The sequence below is a fragment of the Lates calcarifer genome, linkage group LG1, assembly GCF_001640805.2.
Source record: "Lates calcarifer isolate ASB-BC8 linkage group LG1, TLL_Latcal_v3, whole genome shotgun sequence".
NCBI lineage: Eukaryota > Metazoa > Chordata > Actinopteri > Centropomidae > Lates > Lates calcarifer.
The window spans coordinates 21,610,598-21,626,818 of record NC_066833.1 but is presented as its reverse complement, the minus strand read 5'-3'; the positions used below and the strand labels follow the sequence as shown (position 1 = coordinate 21,626,818).

Below are 16,221 nucleotides of genomic sequence, written 5' to 3'. Positions count from 1 at the left end.
CTCCAGCAGGTCTGTCAGGTTAAGCAGCACTACCTGTTCTAGCCTCATAATCGGAAGTAAATGACAGCTCAGCGTGTGGCTCTGATGGATCATATTACCTCTGGACCAGGTCACATAGAGTGACCTTACCTGCTCCTGCTCATCCTCCTCCTACTACCACACCACATTAAACCCTCTCCTAACTCAATCTCCTCACAAAGGTTATGTGTCAGTCAATAGTCCTTTGTGCTCTTTGGTCTTCCTGCGCTCTTCTGTTTCCTCCTCCTCTTCCTCATCCCGCTGTTCTTCCTCTGCGGCCTTTACAAGGTCATTGTTGGACACAAATTGATAGAGGGCTGTTTTTTTGTTGTGTGCATCCACATCTGTCTCTTTATGTACCTACCACAGCCACAGTTAGTAACCATCTCTACTGTACAGGCATAGTCCGGTTAAGACTGACAACTGACATGCATAGCAAATACCCTCTTAAAATTCTGCAGCATACAGATTATTGATTTATTTCATAAAAACCAATTGAGTTCAGTTTGTATAGAGGGAATTAAGGAGACTGACTCTCCTCTGTGATATTTTCTCTGAGTTGTCACCAGGGACGCCGTACGCCAAGCTGCCAGCCACATCAGTGATCATTTGATCTATAATTTGCCCTTCTCTCTAAGTGAATATAAATACATTGGCATTTTTACAAGGGATGTTTTGTTAGAGAATCCCCTTTTCATGTTTTTCTCCCATTTTCTCTGTACAGAAGATGATTCTCAGCCTGACTGTAGCTGCCTTTTTTGACAGTGTAGCATATGTCATGGTGAGTTTCTCTCTTACTAAAATTTTTTTGTAGGTTGGTGAAAATGTTTACCTGTGCTGTTCTTCCTTCCTTCCCCAGGGAGAGTCCCATCCAGAGGGATCTCTTTGTGACTTCCAGGCCTGGTGGCTAACTTACTTTGGTAAGACGAAACTTAATTAATTACTCACTGGCAAGCTTTGACCAATAGAGATGAGTAGGCCAGCTAAGAGAGAGCAGTGATCCAACAAAGACATCTGCTGAAGAGCTCATATATCACAGTGGAAAATAATATTGCTTTGTCAGTTCGTTTTTTGGCTTGAGTACTAAATGTGCCTCGACACTGATTGCTCCAGCTTATAACACCATCTTTCACGCAGAGCTTTTGGAAATGTAAGGTGGGGAGTTGTTTTCTGTGAAGATAAGGGCTAGAAGTTAAGCTTTTGAAAGTAACAGCATGGTGTTACTTTCAATGGCCTTATATTGTAAAAATTCACTCAGCGCAAGCTGTCTACCCAAATCACAGGACGTTAGTACTTAGAGATGCTGAAAAGCTTCAGAAACTAGTGATGAGTCCAGATTTTTAAAAATATTTTAGCGATTTTTCTCATCGTATCTTATATTATCCTCTCATGTAATGCTCTCTATCTTGTATCTGTATGATTTAACTGTAGGGCCTATTTTGTATGTGTAGAAGCCACCCTCTTGGTTTTGATTGTTGATTGAATATACACTAGCTGTCGAGGCTTGGAAAGCAAAGGTTAAACTCGTTCATCATTCAGGTATTCACACGCCCATGCTAAGATTACCACACCCGTAACGATGGTGTAATACTTCGGAGCCAAGCACAGTCCCATGTAGTCATTGGCCTATTGCAGCCATTCATAGTTCTGCCCTCAAACCAAATGCCTCAGCGTTTCATCACCGGTCCCTGTATGAGGAGATGGTTTTCCTCCAATGACAGTGCAGGATTCCAGCATTTCATTTGGTAATCGGAGTCATTTATAGACGCTTCATTTCGGGGAAAGTAGAAAGATTTCTTTGTGATTTGTACTGATGAGGCAGGATTCTTTTTCCATTGAAAATCCTGGTTTTATTTGCATTGCTGACATTTGCTTCAATCACAGCTCCTTTAGCCTTGATTAGCGTAAGGATTCTTAGTTAGGGCTCGTTGCTAATACGACACTTCACCAAGCTTGCCCGTTGAAGTGCTGTATTTGTTGTTTTCATTTCACAGTCAAACATGCGCAGACACACTCAAGACACACACACACACACACACACTCAGACGGGTAGAGGGTAATGGGCAGTGAGTTAGTGCTGCAGGGTTTGTGCGTGTCACCTCAGTTTATCATGAGGATCCTCACGCCGAGGACAAACGGCTGTACATAAACATCGGCTGAACAGGCACTTTGTTCTGTTGCGAAGCGTCAGGTCTAGTGGGAGCTGCATAGCACAGCTCTGCTTTTAACTCCAACCAATAAAATTTTATGAAATGTGTTTGAAATAGAGGAAGATGGTAGCAGGGGCAGCGTTAGGACAGGTGGTGTTTTCAAGTTAAAGCAAAGCTTTGGCTGCTGCCTGGTTATATAAGACGGCTTCGCTATCACAGCGACAGTGATTTATTGTGATAATGACACAGACAGCCAGCCTCCTTCTTTCTTAGTCACTGCATGCTATTCCTAAAGGTTCCTTGAGTGTAAGAGGAGTGTGTGTGTGTTTTGTATGTTTCCATGTGCATGTGTGTGTAGGGTTTGTTGTGTGAAACTGAGTAAGCTGAGTATGTGGCTCAGAGAATCCATCATTGTGACGACCGGTCCTGCCTGTCCTGTCAACAGAAACACACACACACACACACACACACACACACACACATACACACAAAGGAAAAAGGACTGAATACGAGGGCAGAAAAAAAGGAAGTGAACTTTCTAGACTCTCCTCCTTGTCTCTGTAAAATACATTTATACATTCATTTTCCCCCTCTGCTGACTGCGCCTTCCTTCCCTGTCTTCATTTTTTCTTTTCTTTTCAGTGTCTTTGCACTCTGGGATCTAGTCCACTCTGTTTGCCCCCCGCCCCCCCGTCCCTGCACACTCTCTCCCTCTCCTCTTCTTTTCTTCCTTATTCGCCCCCACTCCTGCGTTATCTCCCTCTGCTTTTCCACAGTTCATCATTATCTCTCTCCAAGCTCCCCCCTCTCATCCATCACCCTAAGCCACAGGTTTCCCTCATATTACTGCAGAATGGGCCTTCATTTATCAAAAATTGGGGCACAAGCACACACACACACACACACACACACACCATGCACGCACGGACACAAACACACGCACGCTTTCATACATACTTATATGTTTGGACACACATTTGCAGGTGCATGCTGTGTGGCGGGGGGCAGTATTGTTATTCGACCTTGTTTATTGTGTGTGTGTGTGTGTGTCTCTGCAGACTGGAGTGCCTTGGCCTGGGTCTGCCTCATCACTTTGAACCTGTACCTCAACCTGGTCCGAGAAATAAGCACCAACAGATATCTGATGTGAGTAGGAATCTTAGCACTGCAAAAAGAAGTTATTTTCATAATTAGTTTGTTGATTTACTGATTTTAAAAAAAAGTCTTTACAATTTGTTCAAGTAATCATTCAGTCTAAAAAATGCTGCGTCAGATAACTTCAAAGAGTCCAAGGTGACATCTTCCCATTTTGTTTTGTCCAACCCACAGTCCAAAATGCAGAGTTATTTGATTTAAAACTAATTATTTTACCTCTGAAGAAACTATTCATCCCTCACGGCCACATACAAGTAATTCTCTGTCTCTATGTCTGCCTATGTTTCCGGCCTTTGAACATATATTTATCTCTTGTTTTGTTTTGGCCGCTTCCCTATGCGTGTGTGTTTGTGTGTGTGCATGTGTTTGGTCTGCCAGAGCATGTGTCTCCCCGCAGAGCACTGACAGTCCCCTCCTTCTTCCCCATCCTCCCCCCTCCTCTTTTTCTGTTCCAGCCAGCCGACGCTCTAATTGAAAAGGGAGTGGGTGTCAGCCGTTCAGTGTGTGTTTCTCTGTGTGTGTGTGTGTGTGTGTGTGTGTGCGTGCCTGCGCGCCCATCTTCACGCTTTGCAGCTCTATGTTTCTGTCGCTCAAACTCCCATGAGCACTCTCCACAGTGCAAGTGTGAATTTGTTGTGTGTGTGTGTGTGTGTGTGTGTGTGTGTGTGTGTGTGTGTGTGTGTGTGAGCGATTTTCTCATTTTCCATGCCTAGCACGGATCTTTGTGACACAAATACACAATCTAAATGTGGGCGGAAAAAAAGAGGCGGCTTTAACAAGTCGGCAACACCTCTGTTTGTTCAGTCACGTCAATTGTTCATGGCTGTGTCCTTTAGATATGCCTGTGTGTGTGTGTGTGTGTGTGTATGTATATGTGTGTGTGTGTGTGTGTATGTATATATGTGTGTGTGTGAGTGCGCGTGTGTGTTGGGTCAGGCCAGTAAATAGCTATGAGTAGTAGATGCCCCACCCCTCCACTCCATGGGAGTTTCCCTGCATTGATTAGCAATAAGCCGGACGATATAATAGTGCTATAACTCAAAAGAAGATGGCTTTATAGGTACAGGGAAGAGGGCACGCTAGGAGGCCAGAATCCGCTCACTTCGGAGCCTTATCAGCTGAACACCTCTTATAGGGCCGGAGAGAGTAAGGTGGGAGGAGGATATGTCTGTGTTTTTGTGGCTGGTCACACATGATGTGAAGGGAAAAAACCCCCATAGCGCTTAATAGGTTAGAGCGAAGCGAAGACAGGATGTCAGGGGGGGCTGTCATGTATTGACTGCGCATAGATAAGCTGTGTGTGTTTAGGCAGGCGGGTATGTGGCTTTGCATGCATGCACAATTACCCCTCAGCTCCCGAACCCAACATCCCACCCTCTCTCTGGCACACACACACACACATACACACACACACAGTGATGGCACAGTGTGATGGTTTATGAATGAACAAATCGCCAGAGGAGATGGAGAACGGAGACTGGATGATCTAAGAGTGATTGAAGTGGATGCAAGAGAGGATGGGAAGTGTGTTTTCCGTCTGTGTGTGTGTGTATGTATGTATATGTGTGTTTGAAGGGCGGATACGGGCAAACTGAATCTGTTGTGCGCTTGAGGGCAGAGAGATAGCAGTGAAGCTGAAGATGGAGGGTGGAGGGGCGGAAAAAAAAAAGAAGTGGTGGAAGGCGGCGAGAAATGAGATTGAGCCTCGAGAGAGATTTCTGTACGAGCTCGCATGCGTGTGTGTCTGCACGTGTGTGGGTGTGGGTGTGTGTGCAGGTGTGTGAAATGCAGAGCGCAGAAGAGTCCTGCTGTGCCTCATTAAGCCCATGTTGCGCGCAGCTCCGGACCTCGTCATCTCCCTCTTAGAGCGCTGTGAGTGTGTGGTGTATGTGCTGCAGTGTGTGTGTGTGTGTGTGTGTGTGTGTGTGTGCTGATGTGCGTCTGTGGGTCTGCGAGCTCTCGACATTGATTTCCTGACAAGCCCCCCTCCCTGCACAAATCGTCACGCCGCGAACTGGAAGCACTGATTTCACCATTTGTATCGCTCCTCCTGCCACCACACAGACTCTCTCTCTCTCTCTTTGTCTGTATCCCTTTCTCTCTCCTCCTTAACCCGCTCAGTTGCTCTGTTTTTTAGCGCTTCCACCATTTCCTTTTTCTCCCCCCTCTCCCTTGTTTTGCCTTTCCCTCACACCGGCTCCTGTGTTTGATCAAAACACACTCTCTCTCTCTCCCTGGATCTATACATTTCCTATGTCTCCTTCCCACCCACTATTCTGTTCTATTTAAACCATCAGCCATCTCTCTTCTCCACCACCTCCCACACACTTGCACTGCTGTCCACTGCGGGTAGGGGGGGCACAACGCACCCCAGTGAAATCGAGTGAAAAACTGTGTGTGTGGTGCACAACTCAAGAGGGATTGAGTGTGTGTCAGCTGTGTTGCCACCGCTCGATTGACCGCACTTGGAACGAGTCAGGGCAGGACTTCCACTCTATTGACCAGGCGACGCTGTGTGCTCTATAAAATATCGACACCCACACTGACGCCCAAGACACTGGAGCACACACCTCATCTATCAGACGCGCGCACGCACACACACACACACACACGCACACTGTCGTGTTATTGAGATTTTTCAAACTTCTTAGATGGCCATCTCTGATCTTTTCATTTTTCTCCAATAGCCGGTGTGAGCCTCCCCAGTTCCTCTAAACCTTTTTCTATAGAAACAGGCTTTTTTTAGATATTCATTATATGCTTAGATATGCATTTTTCCGACGCAACCGTGTCCTCAAATGTATTAGTCGCTGCATGAGGATCAACATCCTGTTTGTGGTTTTGACGCAGACATCTCCTCTGCAAATCGTCTTTTCCACAACAGTGAGGGTAATTATGGTTTATATTGCCATGAGTAATTGGCTGTCTGACCGTATAGGCATTTGTCTGCACCTGAAAAATGACCCTCATGTGAGTGCCAACAGAGGGATGAACTGAAGAACAAAAGAATTGATTTAGTCATAGGGTTTTTTCTCTATGGGGCAAAGCTCCCCGGTCTCACTCCTCATAATGAAATAAATGTCTGCCTTTTATCAGGTTGTACCATCTGATGGCATGGGGGGTGCCTCTGGTCATGGCCTCTTTACCGCTGCTAAAGGGTTACTACGGCCCCGCAGGAGCCTGGTGGTGAGTACAGCCAACCATTCAGATACAGCATGATTTTTTTGTTAGTTTTGTCAGCAGCAGCGACAGCGTATTTTCTGTTAAATGTCTATACTTTGAAGGAGGGCCACAGCTCTGGCCTCATTCCAGCCCCAGACAGGCTCCCTCCCTCATAAGGTTTTATGTGCTAAAAATTGGCAATTATCAGCACATCTTTGAACAGTGAAACGCCCCCTCTCACACGCTAGTTCTTGTGGTGAATAGGAAAAGGCATTATTTGTTTGGAGGGTAGTTAAGGGGGTGAGGAAAAGGGGAAGAGGCCGAGGAGAGGAGGCGGTGGAATGAGAATTGGGACAGAGCCTTAATCTCCGGGCTCGGCTCTCTCTTTCCACTCTCGGCTTATTAATAGCTACAGCTGCACAGCGTTTCCCCTCCGCAGTCACACAAGTCTCTCTTCCGCTCACGCTCTCCCTTTCCTTTGTAACCCCCTCATCTCTCTCTCTCTCTCTCTCTCTCTCTCTCTCTCTCTCTCTCTCTCTCTCTCTTTCTCTTTTCCCCCAGCTGGATCACAGAGGATCACGTAGCCTGGAGATTTGGGATGTAAGTAGACCCTTTCAGCGCCGCCATCAAAGCTTCCCCCACTGGGGGAGAGGGGAGGAGGACAGGGGGAGGGCTGTCTCTGCAGGGAAATGTGAAGGGTTGCATGTCAGGGGAGCCTGCAGGGTTTTTTCCCTCTTGGTGTAAGGCCAAGATATGTGTGTGTGTGTGTGTGTGTGTGTGTGTGTGCGCACACGTGGATGTGCCTGTGTCTGCCTCTGCCTTGTCAGATTTAGGGGAGTTGCTACACTGTGTATTTAAGTGTTTAGGATGGCTATGAAGGATTATGCCTGTCTACTGCTTTCTGCAACTGGCCCTAAGTCTGCAAGGGCTCTACCAATCCCCCGGCGCAAACACTTAAACACACACACACACACACACACACACACATGCACACAGCAACACTTTGCTCCGAGCCAAGGTAATCGCGTTGCTGCTCGCAGCATCAGCAGGGAATCAATCTTTCTAAACAAATAAGCACGCACACTCTCAGGCAGACTCACGCAGACAAACACTGACGCACACACATGCAGAACAACACATAGCTATCAGCTGTGCTAAACGAGGCTGTGTCTCTTTTATCAGTGCTCCTCTGCTCCCCGACTCTCTCTAGTTTTCCTCGCTGTCGTGGCCCAGGGGGACGAGCTGCTCACAGGATCAGGGAATCTTCATTAGCTCTAATTACATCAAACCAGACAAGAGATTAGAGGCCAAGGCAGCACGTTAAGGAAAAAACACATACGCTCAAACACACACACCCTGCTGACAGCTTGCTGGGAAAGACGCAGGAGGGCAGAGGTTGTAGTATTAAAGGTGAAAAGTGGAAAAGGTGGCAGGAAAGACATACGGGGTACAGTTAGAGAGATGGGGAATTACTCATCAGAAGAGGGAAAGAGGGGCGGCATGCCGAGATCGGGAAGGAGAGGAGAGTCAGAGAAATAAATTGCCCTCGTCTCTGCCCACGCCCCGTAGTGTGTCTTCATCAGAGTTCAGCGAAGCGCGCAGACAGGACGGAGGAGGCGGGGAAGGCTCGGAGGAGGAGGAAGAGGGTGTGAAAAAGGATGAAAGAGGAAGGGGAATGAAAAGCAAAGGACAGCACTGTGTGACGGAGGTGCAGAATTTCAGGGGTTGAGTCAGCAGTTGGAAGCACTCGGGATTAGCTGAGTCACCGCTCTTAGAGCTCCCCATCGCTGTGTATCACGGACCCTGGTCAGAAGCAACAGAGAAAATGACGCTCACAGATAAAAGGTTTTCATTTACACGGTAATGCTAGCAACATAGCTCTAAATGCAGGGATGTCAGAGTTGTTTGATTGGTCCGACACTTTTTTCCAGAGTGAAGTATCTCAGCATCTGTTGGATGGACTGTTATCGGGTGGATTGCATTTAAAAATTCATTACAGACATCCAAGATCAATCTTGGTGACTTGCTGGTTTTTTGGGGGGTTTTTTTGTCTAGCATCACCAACAGGTCAAAGTTTTCACAAGTTCTCAACGTCCACTAGATGGATTGACACAACTTTTCATGGTTCCCAAGCATTGTATCCCAAAAATGTCACAGGTGCCACCATGATGTTGACATTTGTGTTATGTCCTTTGTTTTTTTCTCTGTCCTGATTACATAGCTGAGAGATGGGAGAAAATGAGGGAGAAATAGAGAGAGAGAGAGACGGGGTATGACATGCAGTTATGTTTCATTTCAACAGCCATTGGATGGATAGTCGTGAAACATGGTGCAAAAATTTAGGTTTCCCTTGGGATGAACTGTGATTACTTTGTGATAATTTGACACCCTTTAACTTTTCATCCAGTGCGCTGCAGAAAACCTGTAGAACTAATGGCATTCCCATCAGCCTCAGGTTTACTTTAGCATGCTGAAACGCTGTAAACGTTACACCTACTTAACATCACTATGTCAGCATTGTCATTGAGAGCATGTTAGCGTATTTAGCTCAAAAATATAGGCTCGCAGAGACTTTTAGTCTTGCTTCCTGTTAACTTTTACATTTGTGCAACTAGCGAGACACACCCAAAACACCCTGTTCTGACTGGTCTTTGTGTCTCCTCCTCCCTTTCTGTCTTTTGGGCTGTCCTGTCCCTGTATAAGTGGTTTAACAGGTAGATCATGATCTTTCAGACAGCGGTAGGATCTTGTGGGTCAGAGTTGCAGTTGAGCAATAACCGGCATGGATGGGTCCCTACCCGCACTCTCATCTCCCACCGAGCACTTCAATTAAGGCCTCTTTCATCCAAGCCTCATTCTTCACTTCAGAGTAGTACTGGAAGAAAGGCCAGGCTGTGGCCGAGAGATTAAATCTGTGTGCGACTGTGATGATCTTTCTTTCTGCCAGTTTCAGGCCTTCTACCTTTTCTCGCTGTAGTCTTTTCCTCCAGCTCTTGAAACCCCCTCTGTATTTATCCACCTTTCTGTCTGTCCGTCCCCAGTCGATCTATTGCCTGCAGCCTCTTTCTTCTATTCCTTTCATTCTCACTATGACCTTATCCCTCCCCTCGTCTTTTAATCACCCAGCGCTTCTTTCTTAGTTCTGCTCTTTCTGGTCCTGACCCGCAATCTGCCATCATCCATCCACCTTTCCATCCTCACCTCTATTCTTGTCTTCACGTTTATCATCCTCTGCCCACTCCAAATCTCCTCTCTCTCTCTCTCTCTCTCTCTCTGCCTCTATTTCATTCCCACTCTCTGTCTCTTTCTCTCAGTCTCTCCCTCCCATCTCCCTCTTGCTCTCGCTGTTTCTCCGGGTAGTGCTCAGCTGTAGAGCACAGCGGACTCTAATGGCAGATCATTATCATGCTAATTAGAGCACTTTGTAGCTGCCGCCCGTCATTCTCTCCCCCTCGTAGCCCCCCACACTATCGTTAAAAAGGCCACCCCCCTCCTTTCCCCTCTCCGCCAACCCACCCACTCACCCACCACCACCCCCCACCCCGTCTCTCCATCATTAACAGGACGTGCGCTGGCGTAATTGGACGCTGTTTATTCCGGAGATCGGGTTATTAAATCACACCGAGGTGACGCTCGCGCGGGTCTCCCCTGAAACGCTTTCATCATTGTCCCATGCCATTATTGAGCCTGTGTGGACGCACACACACACACACACACACACGCGCGTGCACTCACACACACACACACATACGTTCAAAGAGGGATGTCTTTGTGTATTGATGTTCCCTACGAGACGTGAAGGAACACAATGTATAAAGCAGCCTTTCCCTTTCCCCGTTACTCTTGCTGTGAAACAAACACCAACCATCTCAGATTCCCCTGCCAATAAAAAGTTTAATTTGATAATGCTAAGTGAGTTTCTTTCGACCCGCAGGCTTGGATGACAAGTGTGGACGAAATTAAATTGGGCCGAGGACCTAATATTTGCCTTTTGAGATGCTGCTAAAAGATGCAATTTTTAGCACACATGCCAAGGACTTTTCAGGCACAGTGTTTATTCCTTTATTCCCAGTCCATTTTCCTTTGAAACTATGTGCATCTCTGTGTTTATAGGTCAGAGACAGACTCAAACACTTTGTTTTAAATGTCAGACTTTCTTTCCTCTGGATTGTGATCAGGCCTATAATCACTCTTGGTGTTCGTCCTCTGCACAATCCATTATGCTCATCACGTAAGCGCATTTGGTGCCAGGTGCTCTGGAGGACTTGGGTGTTGCACAGCACGGTCTCAATTGCTCAGAGTTACTGAGGCTGAACAGAGAAGTGGTGGCCAGGAACCCGTCTATCAAAGTGAGACAAAGGCCTGTTTCGTGATTACAGGGAGAGGCTGAAACTCCTCTGAGCTTACATCACCTCCCTAGAGGTTGCATAACACAAGGCTGCCATTCCAACAAAGCCATCACCCCCGTTTCCCTAACTCGTCTCGCTCTCCTTCATCCGCTCAGAAATACCTGACATATTATACCCCGTGCGCGCGCCTCCCTTAATTGTCAACCCCTCATCCCATAGGAATGCCTTGCATTTCAGGTATTGTGACTCTCCTGGCATTATCTTTTGTTCTCGGTCTACCACTGAAACTACGTGCAGTAAGATCCAGAGGTGCCGAGTCAGGTCTATTCCACACTGTGCTGTTCATGTACATACTGTGTATCATCTGCACATCCGCTGGTTAAAATCATTCTGTCCGGTGTCCACCAGTTAAACGATCTCACCTATACATAAATATACTTAAAGGTGCACTTCAGTTTTAGTGTACTAGTGGTTAATCTGATTGTTCCAATGATGAATAAAGAGATTTTAGTTAGACCAAGAGAAAAAGAGAAAAGAGAATTAGGATTATTGCATATTTAAAACAGAACAGTGATGTATTTTATAAACAGAATAACAATGATTTTATGTGAAACATCACATCAGAACGAGGTTTTGTCCAGGTTTACAGCAAATCATGTCTAACAACAATAGCCTTCTCATGTTGATCCTGCCAGGGGAATCTTATTAAATGATTTTCCATGGTCTAAGAAGTTTAGAAGGTCCTAATATCAAAACATGCAATTTACCAGGTATACTATTACACTCTATTATGCTTTAAACTAAATCAAGATATATAACACTCTACTTGTGGATTAGAAATTAAAAGTGTGTTTTTTTCCTTTCCATTTTTTTCATGCAATATCTAGATTCTCAATGGGTCTACTTCAAACCTCCTGTTCCTCCTGAAATTGGACTACAAGGAGGTCAAAGAATAGCAACCGTCATGAACAAAGCAACAGGAAATGATCTTTTAATGATGATCTTTTAATGATTTGAAGTTTCCTTACTACCTCCTTGTGCCTGTGTTTTGCAGATGGTACGTGCCTCTCTTCAGCCTCATCTTCCTGATGATATGCTGCTATGCCAGGATCATCTGCGTGGCCAATAAGAGGGTGAGTGCTCCTCATGTGTGCGCACTGGCAATTAAGCTGAATCCAAACGCACTGTGACCTTTCAGAAAAGCGACAATAGTGAAAGCCAAGACAGGATTGCTGTTTTTGCGCTCTTATCTTTTCTGTGCTTGGGAGGGTTGAGAGAAATCCTTCAAAAGAATTTTACGTGTGTGATATATTAGTCAAGAGTTGGGACTGGGTTTAGGATTAAAGTAAAAGAATTTATGTTTTAAATCATCTCTTTTGCCGTAGAATGAAATGACAATAACTAGTGGAGAAAATGTTTAATGCATTAATGCTGAAACTGTGTTGCTTTGATAACCAATAATCATTTAAATATGATTCATTACAACTTGGGTCTTATTTTCCTGCTTTTGGCCGTCGTTTTTATTGATCATGATAACATTGTAATTACCATAGTTCAGAGGATCAGACAGGTTGTAAACAAGCCAACAGTTTGTCTGAGCTTAATTTGCAGGTAAAATTGAATGCACACAAGTAGGTCAGAGTTGAACCAGGAAGTCAGGTTGTAAACTGCAATACTTATTTACAACAGACAGTTAAGGCAAAAGTTTCACAGTTTTCCTTTGTTTGCTGTTGGCCAAGTTAGCAGAAATCAGTTTGACTAACCTGGGTGTTTGTTTAAAACCTGTTGTCTGACTGCTTTTTAGTGAACCGACTACACTTCCAGGTCCTTGCAATTAACTTGTGCAGTAGAATGGCCTTAGAGATGGTCTCACAGTCAACAGGAACAAACATGGTATTTGAAGATATAATCATGATCTTTGTATGCTTTTTATATGATTGTAAATTTAATACCTTTGCATTTTGGATTTATTTAAAGATGTCACTGTAGCATTGCAGTACCTATTTGATGGGTATTTTTCACCATTTTTAACATTTCATGCTCTTAACGGTCGACCAGAGTAAATAAATCCACTGATTAATCAATTAACCCTGGTTGATCTCCTCTCCATGTTGGCATGTAGTTTCATTTCCATTGTAAGGGTGCAGCAGAAGCCCAGAGACAGCATTCCATAAAGTTCACATAGCTGCCGTTCCCCTGATCTGACGACACCACACCAGACTTGTGTTACAGCAACGTGTGTTTGGGTTTTTCTGATGTGATTCATAACATACAGGAAGAGAGGAAGAGAGAATCAGGCCAAAGCAATGGCTGACACAGAACGAAGCGTCATCGTGAACATCGGCATTCTTTGTTTGGGCATCAGAGTGAGAGATGAGACAGTGAAGCAGATTTTGCAGATAGCCGGGCTGCAGACCGACAACATCAGAGACAGACAGCAGGTAGCTGAAGGGAAGGAGACGGAAGAGAGGCTACACAGCTCTTTATCATGAATGTGATAAAAAAGAATGAATGAATGTTGCTGGTTTTCGACCCGCATCTCATAACTCATTCAGCTCACAGTTTTCAGCTGTCTCTCCCTCTGTCTCTCTATATCTCTGTTCTCCACCTTTTTCATTTTCATTCTCCTCCTCTTTTCCTTTCCTCCTCTATTTATCTCTCCATCTCTGTTTCTATCCCCCTCTCGTTTTCCCGTTCCCCCTCTTTTTCTCTCTGCCTCCGCGTCTCTCTCCCCCTCTGCCTTCACTCTGCCGTTTTGCTTTCTCTATCATATTTATGAAGAGCTCAAGCCTTATCTCTTTTTCAGCTGCAGGCTGTCTCACTTGAAAGAATTTCAAAAGCTTTGAAAGCAGGGTAGGTGGCGATGCAACGAGGAAAGGGATAAAAAAGAGGGGGCTGAGTGAAGAGAGGCGGGATGCGAGCTGGACGGGGGAAGTTTCTCCACTTTCCAGAATTAGAGAGAGTAGGGGAGCGTTGGTGAAAACGACTCGGTAGCGCATTAGTTTACCAATTACAGGTCATTTATACCAGGATTATTTTGAAAAACATGGGCACATTCTGAGTGACTGTGTGAGCTTGTCCCAACTAGAGGGATTTAAAAGCTAATGAGTCATTATCAGGACAGACAGACAGGTCTGAGAGTGTGGTGGTGTGTTTGTTTTATGGATGCAATTTGTACATGCCCACTCATTCCCTCCTAAGCCACAGCACTTAACTGGCTGAATTGCTCGCTTTTCAGTGTCGTGGCTTAAGCAAGATTTCAACGACAGCCGGGCACTCGCACTGGAGACCTGGCTGAAGTCTAATGATATTGCCACTTATTATCAGTGTTTGTTGATTTTGATGGATAGTGGTGCTCAGTTGGACAGCGAAGGGCTGCTCTGGAGCAAGTTCGGTCTAATGACCAAATGGCTATGGCCATTTTTTTTTTTTTATCTTGCACCACACAAACACACCATAGTCACACACAGATTTACAATGACAAATCACGTCAGCACACAGAAACCATGGCAACATTGAGTTAATAAATAGCAGAACAACAGAGCTGTTAGTGCATATCGTTCCCGCTGGCTTTTTGTGTGTGCGCATGAAGCTCAAACAGGGCCTCCAGAGATTTGTCTGTGATGTCTTGGGTTACATAAACCTTCTGGCTTCCTATGCCCCCACCCCCACCTCTGTCCCACCATTGCAAATCCAAAGTCTCGTGCATGGATGTGTGCATGCGTGTATGTGCGTGTGTGTGTTCCTGCTTGAGTCTGTTGACATTTTCCCTGCATTCCCCCGAGAGACGAGTCAGAGGAAGAGGGAAAAGTATTCCCACGTTCTCTCCAGAGATCTAAGATCTGCCATGTTTGCTCCACTTTTTCCTTTTTCTTTAACACTTCTTCAAAAATGTTCTCCCCTTTCTCTCTGCCTGTTGCCTTTGCTTCTCCTTTCTCATGTTATATTGTGTACACTGAAGCTGATCAGTTCCCCCCTTTTTACGAGATGCTGGGAGCTCCCCTTTGCTTCCGAGCTCTGCGCTCTGCTGTAAATTAGGCAACTTCGCAGGGATGGGTGAGGAGGTGGAGGGATTTTGTGTTTGCGTGGTAGCCAATGGGATATTTGTTTCAGCTTGTCACTGCAGGCTCCAACCTCTAAACCTAAGACCACTCCTGTCTTGGAAAATCCAACTGCCTGAAAAGATCAAATCACTACACTGTTTTGTTTTATTATTTTAGGCCAGAGAAACTGCTCCTGACCTTTTCTTTCCATTTTGTGTCTTTTCTGAGCAGATGCAGTCATGGTTGGGAACCTTCAACCCGGAGAGGGAGAGACGAAAGGTAATGGCCTGTCTGACCATCACATTTTGGCGTCACACACTCACACATACCCACATAGACACAGAGCGTGAGGATTAGAATGTGTGCAAGATTAGCTCTCGTGGTCACGCTGGGTAGGTGTCAAACACAACAGGGAGAAATTTGACCCCTTGACTCTCTTCCCGTGTGTGTGCTTGAGCACGTATATAAATGAGGGTCCGCACGTACACGTGTGCTAGAATCTGGGAGCTGTAGCGCCGCTCTGATCTGTTCCTGACCTTACTGAATTAGCAGGGAGCAGAGGAGGAAAAAGACGAGCTAAATGTAATTTATATTCCTGCCAGGAGAGGAGAGATTGAGAAACGGGACATAAGGAGTAGAGAAATAGGGTAATGGAGAAAGAAAAAAAAATAACTGGGAGAAAATTAGCTGCTTCTGTTTGTAAATGTGAGGTCCACTCCTCAAAGTTTACGTATAAATTTCAGTATCCCGTAAATAAAAATATTTATAGTGCTGCTGGCATGCTTGTCAGGCAGCTGAACAGCTTCAGAAAACCCCTCCCCCCACACCTTTCCAGTGTTAGATTAGGGGGATATGTCTGCCCTTTCCTGTATCTTTCTGAAACCGACAATGTGACATTCACACCCACCTCTCACCATCTGGCCAGCTGTGCGGAATAAAGAAAATAAGCAGGATTTGAACGTCTCTCTCTAGATCTCTCTCTTGTGTAGCCATGCAGAACAGCTGTAAACACTTCTGAACCGCAAGGTGGTTGGACGATACTCGTACAAACTAGTAACTCAGCATACTCGTCTTGGGCTTTGGAGGGGCTAGGAGACAACAAATGTATACCAAATAGAAAGCCTGCATTACAAACAGGAGGAATAAAAGGTATGAGCAGGAGCGGTTTAATAAAAAGAGGTTGGGACTAAAAGTCAGGATCTCTCAGTCTCTGCTGCTTTGATTTACAATATTATTTTTGAAATGCGTCTCTTGTGGGTCCCTTAACTTTATGGAAGTGTAACACTAAAATGCTGGAGTACCCCTTTCATGGATTTCTTGTAAAATGCCAGCACTGTGTGCTTC

At 45.4% G+C, this 16,221-nt stretch overlaps 1 protein-coding gene across 1 annotated transcript in view; it reads left to right on the top strand.

Annotated features, from left to right (window-relative positions):
- Window positions 1-16,221, top strand: part of si:dkey-100n23.5 (cyclic AMP receptor-like protein A) — a 45,109-nt gene that overhangs the window by 5,184 nt on the left and 23,704 nt on the right. The window contains exons 4-10 of the mRNA XM_018702659.2: window positions 743-799; window positions 878-938; window positions 3,227-3,314; window positions 6,420-6,509; window positions 7,047-7,085; window positions 11,889-11,967; window positions 15,109-15,156. Coding sequence (XP_018558175.1) covers window positions 743-799; window positions 878-938; window positions 3,227-3,314; window positions 6,420-6,509; window positions 7,047-7,085; window positions 11,889-11,967; window positions 15,109-15,156 — 462 coding nt within the window. The remainder of the gene's footprint in view (window positions 1-742; window positions 800-877; window positions 939-3,226; window positions 3,315-6,419; window positions 6,510-7,046; window positions 7,086-11,888; window positions 11,968-15,108; window positions 15,157-16,221) is intronic.